This window comes from Mya arenaria, chromosome 6 (genome assembly GCF_026914265.1).
Source record: "Mya arenaria isolate MELC-2E11 chromosome 6, ASM2691426v1".
Classification (NCBI taxonomy): Eukaryota; Metazoa; Mollusca; class Bivalvia; order Myida; family Myidae; genus Mya; species Mya arenaria.
Genome location: NC_069127.1, coordinates 57,234,211 through 57,246,296, shown reverse-complemented (window position 1 = coordinate 57,246,296; position 12,086 = coordinate 57,234,211). Strand labels below are relative to the sequence as shown.

Genomic DNA, 12,086 nt, shown 5'->3' with positions numbered 1-12,086 from the left:
CATTAATTTTTTCACTGGCAATAAACATCGTATATACGCGAAGTGTAAAGCAGGAATGAGGAAAGAATATCATTTTTATATGAAAAAGAATAAAACCTTAACAAATTTACGACATACATCTTGTCAGGAGGCCTATTCTCATATTTAAGACGGGTTGGTAGTAAAAAAGGCTTGCTGTCAATTTGCCCATATTAAATATCGCAATTATTGAGATAATTATGTTAAGCAATGTGGCGAAGACTGTATCAAATTTCTTTATCTCATTTTTATATCTTATCTGTGAATTTTGCACTTTTTCCACGTCCTTAAATCCGTTCCTACGCCATTACCAGCCATTGTAATCATGCTTGCCATGTAAAGGGGCGTGGTCATATTTCGCCCCCTCTCAAATATCAGCGGTAATTCCAATTATCCAATAATGGTAATTGAATTAGAATGATTTTGTTAATTTCTGTTAATTTAGCGACAAGGTTACTCTCACCAGAGTAAATTAAGGAACATTGTGTTTTTTCAGCAATTCCGCCGCGACAACGGTTTTATTCATATTATAGAAAATACTTCATGAAATATGAGAAATTATGTCTTTTTGGTAAATTTCAATTTACATAATGGTATTCGTTATTATCCACGGAACTTGAATCTCACTTATTTCGAAAATTGAATTTAATTGATTTTAATGTTTTGAACTGAAAACTGATATTAATTAACATTTTCGTCCTTTACTTTTATTATGACTTAAGACCCGCTATACAATTATTTTATATCTGTCAGACAATAAGACCGTGCCATCAACATGTAGATTATGAAATTTAAGATAGCATTCAGTAATAATTGATCATAATCTCCATGTTTGAGCGCTAGCGTCGTTCGAGAGGTGTCACTCATGACCGTACCTCAGTGCACGCGGGCGTTGGCTGCAGACAGAGGCGGCAGTGTGCATCCATTTCCGGCCCGTTAACTTCAAGTATCGGTCTCACTCTGCTTTCAATGTCGCTTGGTTACTTCCGGAGGCTTATATTGACATGGCTTTTAATATATATCTTATAAAGACAACTTTTTTCGCATCTATTTCGGTTGGTTTCCTCCGATAAAATTTGAACTCCTCTCATGTTCCCTTTTCACTGCACATGGACGGAGTGGCGGTTAAGGCGACTGTTTGCATCCCTTTCCGGTTGGCCACCTTCATGTCACATTCTGGTGTCACTCGTGACCGTCCGTCAATGCATTTTGGCGCTGATTTCGGACAGTGGCGACTTTGTGAAACCATATCCGGTTGGTTTTGCTAGCGGCGTGCAAAAATGTCGAAAGTATCGTCTACATCAGTGCAACAGGTTTGACTCTCCGGGAGATCACAACAGGTCAAAGTGTGCTTAGTTGAAAAATATTTAAAAAAAGAAAGAAAGAAGGAAAAAAAGACAGAAAGAAAGAGAAAGAAAGAAAGACAGAAAGAAAGAAAGAAAGAAAGAAAGAAAGAAAGAAAGAAAGAAAGAAGGGACACACCAACGATAGAACGAGCGATTGAAAGAAAGACGGGCGGCCGGTTGGACGGACGGGTGGATGGATGGACGGACGAATGGGGACGGACGGACTGATGGACGGACGTTCAAACACTTCTTGTTTATGTGATTTTGCCTAAACCCCTAAAACATGTATTTTATGTGGTATTTCAATAAAATACATGATAAACTAAATAAACTCCTAATCCTAACGCACTCAACCCCTAAATACGCCTACATTTGATCGGACGGACGCAGGGACAAACAAACGACAGACATTACAAGTACGCTTTGCCCGCAATATAAAATGTACTCGATACGAAACGCTTGCCGGGTAAAAGTCAAAAACTTAAAAGCCAACCTAATCTGATAACAAAAATCAGTGCTACAATCACTCACTCTTTTAAACAAAGCCGACATAAACTAAACAAATATTATGGCGATTATTTCAATTTTATAACAGATAACAACCTGCCTTTTGGTTAAATATTATCTAAAATATTGATTTAATAAAAGTAACTCGTTCCCGCGTGCGCCTTAGGGGAGACAAATGACATCGTTTGAGATAAAAATTAGCTCCGGATGGATGCCCAGAAATAAAATGACGTGAGGCGATTGCTTCCCCTGATTAAGATCTTGACCAAATTTTAGGCAAATTTCATTTGATCTCTAGCATGTAAGTATTGTTACCATTTACGATGTAAATCTTACTAATTTTGATAAAACAATAAGGTAGTTGAAGAGTCCAACATTAAGAATCAAGTCAGTTTGAAAAATAAAAACCAGTGGTAACAGTATAGAAAGGGATGTTACTCTAAAACATACACTTTGCAATGGGCGCCTTCCATCGATAAACATTTAAACAAAGTTTTCATTCACCAGCTCTGATCCGTCATTTACCGCTGTAGGTTGAAATATTTGGTCGCTTTAATTTCTTGCCGCGTTCTGTTCAGACTAACTACTAAATAAATATAAATATCCTGTCGAAACGAAATATGTATTCTAAATCAATAAGTTGTCTTTCCCACCTTGAGAAAATCGTAACGAGAACTATTACACCAAAAAGGGACCATTTCAGCCCCGTGAGAAAGTATTTTTACATCAACTAGGGTCTCAACATCAAAGCCTTTTTCGGAAGGGTCGTATTTTTGCCTGTAATTTGTATATTTATCGCAAAGGGCCAAATTTCCGTGGTTAAACACCCGCGGTTGATTTAAGTCCCGGTCAGTCACTGGCTAGGTAGACGGGGGTAAATATATCACATAATCTCAATATTTGCAATCGTTATTACCCTGATTCAAACAAATATTGAATTTTGTAAAAATCCTTTTAAAAAGCCGGACTTACGGTCATTTACATTTTAGAGCTTTCATTCAAAAGATTGATATTTTTGAATAATTTAATGTGAATTCAAAACTATACTTAAGAAATTATTGCACGACGAACATGCGTTTCCGAGTTTTTACCGGGCCTGAACATTTCTGTGTTACCCTTCCCGGCTGATGCGTCTTACAATTTTAATAATAATACCGATAAATGATACTTAATTAAAAATAGAACGAATAACTAGGGGAGAGTCAGACCAATGTGCGTCAACAAAAAATTATAATACAAAATTAAAAAAGAAAACCTCAAAACGGCGACGTCAATCGGGACCTATTGGACGTCACTTCAAAATATTACGCTTCAACAAGTTTGCGTCAAAAAACAACTTGCACTCACAATGTGGTGGAATATCTACAAATATCACATACACCGCCCAAAATTGCACTTTAATTTCCGTAATGCAAGTAAAAATATCGTTCACATGTACGCGGAATGGGTGGAAAATCCTACCCTTGGGCTCGCTGCTCTCGGCACGCCTCGTAACCGGCTTCTGCATAAGCCCTCGAGTCAGACATTTTTCATCCGCCCTGCATACATGTGAACGATACTTATAGTTCATACAGCGGTACAAGTGTTTGACCAATAAAGTTATGGTAATGTGTTGAGTGCTGATACTAGATGCATAATTAAACTACAAGTATACATATCTATGCATACATTTTCTCACATGAAGCATACGGTCAACACTCTCCCTTGTAATAAACCTTTAATATAAATGGGTGCACTTGTTATTGTTTTGCTGAAAAATACAATAAGTTAAACCAAATTCCTAAGGCGTAAAAGTTTAAGGACAAAGTCAAGTTTACAATAGATATTAAACTGCCAGAAACAAATAAATACACATGTCACATTCATGGAGCATCTTGTATTTCAAAGCATTGGAGAGTGCGATATGTCAATGCTATCTGGTCATCTGTATAAAGAGACACTGGTCAAACTACTCACTGACCACTGGTCACTGGTCAATATCTGAATAACCCGCAATAAAAATATCAAATACAATAAATATTAGCCCAATTCATCAGTCAATTAATCTCAATCGTTTTACTCTCCCATAAAATTTAATTTTACAGATTTAAGACTATCATCTTATGAAGCCCGACTTTGATTTTTCTCGAGTTTTCCTTATGTCAATAAAGGACAGGGCTGTCACCGGGGTCAAAACCTAAACTACTTGTCTCTCTGATAAAAAATAAAGTTCTTCTGAGGTCAGATCGAAATAGCGGGGGTAAATGGGGTCACCCTGTCTTCTCCCCAGTTCTTAAAGAATCTAACGAAATTTGGTACAATAATTCTTGAATTACAACCCTGATCATGAGGCGATATCGCTCCCGGGTGGACGAACGAAAATATTAATCCGACAAAACTTTATTTATTTGATATCCGTACACATTATGAATTTGAAATCAAAGGCTTTGGAAAAATCACTAAATCTAAACTTTTCCTTCTTTAAAAAGACCACCTACCCCGTTGAAATTAAGATTCAAGCATGTTGTTTAAATGAAGTTTTTCTGGATTAATCATATTGGATCTCTGTGTTTACCATCAATGATAACTAGTAATAATACTTGATGGAAACAACCGGTTTGTGATTAATTGATATTAGTTTAAACAAATCACCGTAATTCGCAAATGTTCTCAATCTTAATATTCTAAATGCATTGCAAAGCAAATTTGATATATTATTAGCGTTTAAATCATCTTAATTATGAACTTGTATTATATCCATCATATACAGAAAGTACGGTGATATATCTGTTTTATTTACTGCAGTTCTTCACGCGTTAACAAATAAGTCAGCGAAATATAAGGTCAAAATATCATGTATGTCTGAACATTATATTTAAGATCTTCTTTAACTTTAAAGTAAGCCAGCTTAAAACACAGGCTATTTTCATTGCAAGGGCCTCAACATTCAAATATTTTACGAAATTTATGATTAAGAACCTAGTTGCAATTTATGCGAACAAAGAGAAATTAGTAATTTCGCTGACACACGATATGGAGTGTCGTTTATTGCAATTTAGCTGAAAACCTGATTTAAGTGAAAATAGCCTGCTGAATACTTTCACAGTTTTGCTGTAGTCGTGAAATATATCAGCAATCCCTAAAACGAACTGATAATGCTGTGGTTGAAATTACTACCAATCAATAGTTTTTTTCTTTTCAAATCAAAAGCTTTTGTTACGTCCATCAAAATCATTGTGTGCAGATTGGGATAAAACTATGTCAGAATGAATGATATATGTTAAATTAAAATGATGCGGGCTGTGGAATTATGACCTCTACCTATTAATGAATATCTGCAAAGAATTCTGGCTCCTTTAAATGATGAAATTCAAAACGCTACGGGCGTTGAATATATCATCACTCCAGCACACGACACGTCGCGCGCAGACGACATTGTCGCACGAGCGATGACTGAATTGTAGGCGGAGCATAAGCCAGGTGCGCGTGTGGTTCCGCTCGGGTGGCTACCCGGCTTACGATCTAAGTCCCGCCCATAAGGCGACATTCTATGCTTTACTGGATTGCGTTTACGGATAGGAGGAGCTATATCGACCGCAGGCGCGTGTGTTTGTTGATTGACAGGTGAAATCCTTCATGGTGGTTGGATATTTTTTATCGCACCTGAGTTTATTATATCGGATTGTATCGTCAGGGTCATATACGAACAAACCTTTATCGAAGCGAGTGACTCAAATAGTGGCACACGACTGTCGTTCGACTTTATCTATAAGGCAGACAACAGTTGCAGTGATTTTTGACGTGCATGATAAGAACTTAGAAACAATGGCAGCGACAACTTTAGGATTTATTCCATTGCAGCTGATTCCGACGAACGCCATCGGACAGTTTGGTCAGTTTGATAAGGGTTTTACCGCTAATGGAACATATGTAGTGGTCAAGACTCCAACAGTGGCGCAGCAGCTGCAACTTACAAAATCTCTCAAAGAGATGCAGACAGGACGGAAAGAGATAAACAACAATGAAAATGCCAATAGTAAACCGGTTCTTCTGCGATGCAAGCGAAGGGTTGATTTTACGGGACTCGGCTGCAAATTGGTGAACCCTCAGAATCCTTCCGTCTCCAGACGAAATGAGCGGGAACGGAAACGCGTGAAAATGGTCAACATGGGGTTCGAGACTCTAAGACAGCACGTTCCCACAGGACGAAAAAACAAGAAGATGAGCAAAGTAGAAACCTTGCGTTCCGCGGTGCAGTACATTAAGCAATTGTCGGACCTTTTGCAAGAGACGGACGGCGGCGTCGGCGACCTTCTTCCAGAAGATGTCGATATGGACGAACTCGAGAATAAAGTTACAGAAATGATCCAGAAGTCTAACGACACAAACAATAATATGAACAGCATGAACATCGAAAATGACATTAACAACATCAACAGTGCTATTAATATTAACAACAATGAACAAATAAGCATTAACAGCGGTTGTGCTACGACACATGAGTTGGTTGGCGGTTGTGATTCTCTGGACTCCAGACTGCATCCGGGCAACCAGGCAATGTCTGTCTCCTCACAGGGCTCATCTCCAATGACGCCGCACTCACCGGAAGGGCAACATTTCTTCCCCTCGGGCTATTCCATGGGTCAACCAACGTACCCCCAGTCTCAATACGACATCATGACGTCATCGGCGCCAATAATGACGTACTCTCAAGCGTCGCCGTCAGGATCGCTGCATTCACCGACATCAAGTGTTGTATCAGACTCCAGTTACGATTCCGTTGGTCACAACGACGATGATGATATCTTATCATTTAACTGGTTCAACTGAGTCTCGACAAAATATTCATATCTGGTGAGTTTCTTAACTTTATTTATATCAGTTTAAATATTTATTTTCTCAAAGCAGTCAAATAGGGACAAATTTTACTATCTACCATTACAAACATACTAGTTTAAATAATTTGCAAGATTTGATACTTAAATACAAAAATAATCGAACAAATACAAACCTTCCTTTGTATACCTGGTATTTGTAATATAAACTTAATGTTTTTATCTTACATTTAAAATATGTCCGTGAAATATGTCAGCAAAGCTAAGATTTTTGTAAAACATAATAATTATATAGAAAAGTGAGTTTCATGGCTTAACTCGTAAATCTTGACATGTTTGAATAATGCTTGCTTAGAAGTGAAGGCTGGTGTTATTTTCGTTGAAAGTTTAAATCAAATGGGGTATCCTCAAATTACCTTCATTAGAATTAGGGAATTGTATAAAATATAAAAACATTACAATTACAGAATCTAGGGGTCTATTTACTTGTTCTTAAATTTCGACCTAAAACTCCGTTGCCAACGAAACAGTTATTGAAAATAGTGAAAGGAATTGTCGCTAATGTTTAATTTTGTCATTTTTCTTTCGTTTTTTTGTCTCTACAGACGTATACACTTCTGTAACTAGCAGCGTAAATAATTTGAATAGAAGATTAGATATTTCACGAGAAATTTAACCCATCGTCCGTCTATTCATCGCTTTATATTTTGTGGCTGTACCTCCGTAATATAATGATTAAATAAAATGTTATTTAATTAATGCTAAGTTTAATTCCATTGTTAGAGGAATTTAAGATTTTCTCAAAAAATGTTGAATGTTGAAAAAAGCAAATTTGAGACTGCCACTTTGTAAAGAGTTACTCAAATACGGCTGTTTGGATATGCAGAGTTTAGATATTTTGTTACAGCTAAACATTGCTAAATAGTTGACAAGATTTAACGATGTTTGGTATTTGAATTAATGTCGAATTTAATTTTAAACACTCTAAACGTTTTCAGTAAATTCTGAATGAAACAACGATTAACAATGGTCGAATTTTCTGTGTAAACTGACAAGAAAATTTGAACAAATTGGTGAAATTATCGAAAAATAAACATTTTGTACAAAAAGTCGTAACTTAAGCTCGGCGCGGTGTATTTAAGGATTATGAAAACAAACCCAAGATTTAAACTAACCGTAGGGCCTTAAATTTGACGGGTTTCGGACTTTTGATGCTTTTAACTCTTAAACTCGAACACTAAATAAGAATTAGTAGCAAAATGTAAGTGACAAAATATAATTAGGACTGCATGCGCTCTGGATGATATTTTGATAAAGCGACAAAGATAGTTGGACCAGCCACTTAAGCTAAAAAGAGAGAGATGGCCTTTATTTATTCTAGACTTGAAGTGCCACTCATACTAAGACGAATGAATTGATAATTTCAAGGATTGTGCTCACCGTTTTAGCGATGTGCAACAATGGTTAAACGTTCTTTTTATTATTAAGCTTTTGTTAAAAGGGCGTAATTGCCTAATTCTGAAGCAAAATAGCTTAATACTATTTCATAAAAGATCGTATGTGCTTTTTAGAGGTAATTAGGGATTTTGTGTTTGCACAGCGACATCTGAATAGCCCTCTAGGTTAGGTTTACATTTTTTGTAAATATTGAATGTAAATACACGGGGCCAGCCCTTAACGTAGCACGCGCGGTCCCCTCTACAGCCCGCTTGACCTGGTAACTTAGACATTTAATTTTCTTATTAGCCTTTTCAGCTTTCTCATTATTCTCTCGCGCGAAAGCAACCTATGCACAATCGTGACTTGGCAACTGAAAATTGAATCAAAAGTTAAATCAATATAAAATAGTTTATTTCATATGTCAATTTTAATTTACACTCAGCAGTTTTGATAAAAGACACCTTAAAAACGTGGTCTAATACATCAATATTTAATTGGATTTTGCAATTTTCACATCTGTGATTTTCTCAGAGCACTCTTGAAAATAAATTAAACCAACCAATCGGATTGCGTTGTTTCCAGCGCGAGACGTCGCGTGCCCTTCGCGCGTAAACGTTCGCCGATGATAAACTTGATAATCTTATGTGTTTTAAATGAGCGAATTTTTATATTTTATGTGGTTTTCATAATATCTCCGCATTCATGGTAAAATATGTAATTAAACTACTATGTCATGTTTATCGCATCGAAAACCTGGGATGAGAAAATCTGGCTTGTTATTTATGAGCGAAACTCTGAGCGGTAGAAGCGTTTTTCAAGTTTTATAAACTTAATAAAATCATATTTAAGTGCAAACAAAATCAGCTTCATATCGACGTATGAACTCATGAATTGCTATTTGTTAAGGGCTTTGGGTTCGTTGAAATTGAATGGGATTGAGTAGAAGCGACTTAGTGCGAGTTTTTGGGATCGGAAAAAGGGGACAAAAAGATAGTTTTAGCTCCGTTACTTCTTTAATCCAGGGTTCTCTAAATTCAATGATATTTTCTTTAATGCAACCTCCAAGGGGTGCCGGCCCAAGGCCGATGGCTTAATAAACTGTAAAGGAATTAACACTATTTGCCTTTCACTTCAATGCTCCGGATATAAAAAGATGAATAAATTATACAAATTTATAATGTACCTTTAATTTATTTTCAGAGACCTTGCAGCACATTATAAGGATCGCGTTTTTGAGGTAGCCATGACGAAATATGTATAGAAATGGCGCACGCCGAAAACGCAGAGGGGTTCCGAATCTCCACCACGCAGCAGTCAACATTTTTGACTAGTTCTTTCGTTGCCATGGAAACAGACGAAAACAAAAACTTTTGAAAATGAGTATACTGGAGCAAAGACATTCAAAGAATGATTATTTTTAATCCGTTAAAGGAGTTGATTTTAAATATTTATTTATTTGTAAATATTACATAATTATTTTTAATATTGCTGTTAAATATGATGTTTCTGTTTTCATCTGTTTGAAAATAACTTACGCTTAGACGAACGTTAAATTCAAATAAATTATTTCCAGATTTGTTTTGAAAATCTATGCATATATGAATATCAATGTTACAAAAATCACATTCCAAGAAGGGGACCGTGCCTTATTTAGCCCATGTTCATCATGGAACCACTGTTGTGTTCAAATATAATTATTATGCCAGTTTTTTTTACAAGTATTGCCCATGCATGTGTTCAATTAAATTCAATCATACCAAATATATTGCTACTAAATATTCAGATACAATCATTTGCGTAATTATTATTATCATTATTAATTTAATGGATTTCCCCCCCCATAACTTTGATATTAATAGTTGAATAGTTTAATATGTGTTCATATCAGATTTTACTGATACTTCAAGGCAGCAGTTTAATTAATTCTAATATGGTTCATGACGATATAGAATGTTTGTATTATATTGTTGGTGTTGTTAGGGAAATATGGGTACATTTTATGCAAGAAATTGTTAATATCAGTGCTTCCACTCCATGTTATAATTGTATATAGATCGATTTATGCATATTTACAAAATTTATCAATGTTTGTATTAACTTACAAATCTCACATAGTGTTAATTTTTACTGTGTCTTTAATGATTTATTTTACTTTAATATGCCGTGTCTCCGCGAGATACAATAAAATACAGAAATTGTACAATGTTGTTGTTGTTGGATGATGATTACGATAGTGATGATGTTGGTGATGAAGATGGTGATGATGATGATGATGATGATGATGATGCTGGTGGTGGTGGTGATGATGATGGTGGTGGTGGTGATGATGATGATGATGATGATGATGATGATGATGATGATGATGATGATGATGATGATGATGATGATGATGATGATGATGATGATGATGATGATGTTGGTGATGAAGATGGTGATGGTGGTGATGATGATGATGATGATGATGATGATGATGATGATGATGATGATGATGATGATGATGATGATGATGATGATGATGATGCTGATGATGATGATTTCGATGATGATGATGATGATGATGATGATGATGATGATGATGATGATGATGATGATGATGATGACGATGACGATGACGATGACGATGATGATGATGATGATGATGATGATGATGACGATGACGATGACGATGACGATGATGATGATGATGATGATGATGATGATACGGTGGTGTTGGTGGTGTTGGTGGTGTTGTGGTTGTGATGTTGATGAAAATGATGATGATGATGATGATGATGATGATGATGATGATGATGATGATGATGATGATGATGATGATGATGATGATGATGATGATGATGATGATTAAGTAACAGTAAAAAACAGAGCATTTTGCAAGCATTGTAAGAGTGTACGATGCGTTTGTATAAACTACATGTAGATAACTTTGCAGCATAACAACTCGAAAGAACATCATCTTCACCACTTTACATAAAACTCATTCCAAATCCGATTAAGACCCAACAAAAGTAAATTTCAATGGAAATTTAAATAAAGGCTTGAGACAGTTAAAATTGGATTCCGTTTCAATGTTTATTGAAATATATCCGTTATAATATCCCGATTTTATTGTCCATATTCCCCCAAACCTCTGTAGGTTTGTGAAATTTATATTAGAAAAACAAGAGTTTGATGGCAAGAGATATTTGTCACTGTAAACCGTCTACAATAAAACTATGTAATTCAATAGTGGGGAGATTTTTAACCTGTAAAAATTACATCGATGTTAAAGGATTGAGCTACCGTAGGCCCCTATTTTATGAGGGCTAAAAACGACAGATGTAGGGTTACCTTTCGCAAATGGAATATTTGAATTTTTTGATAAAGGCAGAGGTTCTCCGAAATGGAATTTAGTGACGAACACCCGTGAAAATCTATTAGCCTTTTACCTCTAGGGTAAGACATGGACTTCACGTCTGTAATTAACTTGATTTAACTGGATTTAAGTCCCTCTTGTGACTTGATTTAGTATAATTCAGATATTTTTCTTATTCAACAGAGAAAGATATTTGACTAAATAAGAAGGCAAAACTGGAAAGATGAAATGTACCTGGATGGAGTAATACCTCACACAAAGAAAGGAAAGCAGGAGTTATTTAAGCTGGGAAATATTTAATTTACTAAAATGCGATAAATCCTGAGGGTAAATGTTAAAATCGATCAAAGGTATTGAATGTTATCCATGTCATGAAACAACTAAATGTATAGAACATTATCATGGCCCCCAACAATAGACGCCCTTCAATACAAACGTGGAGCCCAGACCTTTATGTGAGTCCTGAGGTGGGGTGGGGGAGGCAGAGGATCGTGGCGGAATAAAGCGTTTGTTCCCGAACTTTTTCCAAAATCGCATGTAAGTCATGAAACAACTAGATCTATAGTACAAAGTAATCATGGCCCCCATGCAAATTGGTTAGCATATGAC

General features: G+C 36.0%; 1 protein-coding gene across 1 annotated transcript; it reads left to right on the top strand.

Annotated features, from left to right (window-relative positions):
- The first annotated feature begins 5,564 nt into the window (after positions 1-5,564).
- LOC128238965 (achaete-scute complex protein T4-like) lies at positions 5,565-10,314 on the top strand. Its single transcript, XM_052955335.1, has 2 exons — positions 5,565-6,704; positions 9,326-10,314. The coding sequence occupies exon 1, from the start codon at positions 5,676-5,678 to the stop codon at positions 6,678-6,680; it is 1,005 nt and encodes a 334-aa protein (XP_052811295.1). The 5' UTR covers positions 5,565-5,675; the 3' UTR covers positions 6,681-6,704; positions 9,326-10,314.
- Positions 10,315-12,086: the final 1,772 nt, after the last annotated feature.

Coding starts and splice junctions, on each gene's coding strand:
- LOC128238965 (XM_052955335.1), top strand. CDS start 5,676: ATGGCAGCGACAACTTTAGGATTTATTCCATTGCAGCTGATTCCGACG.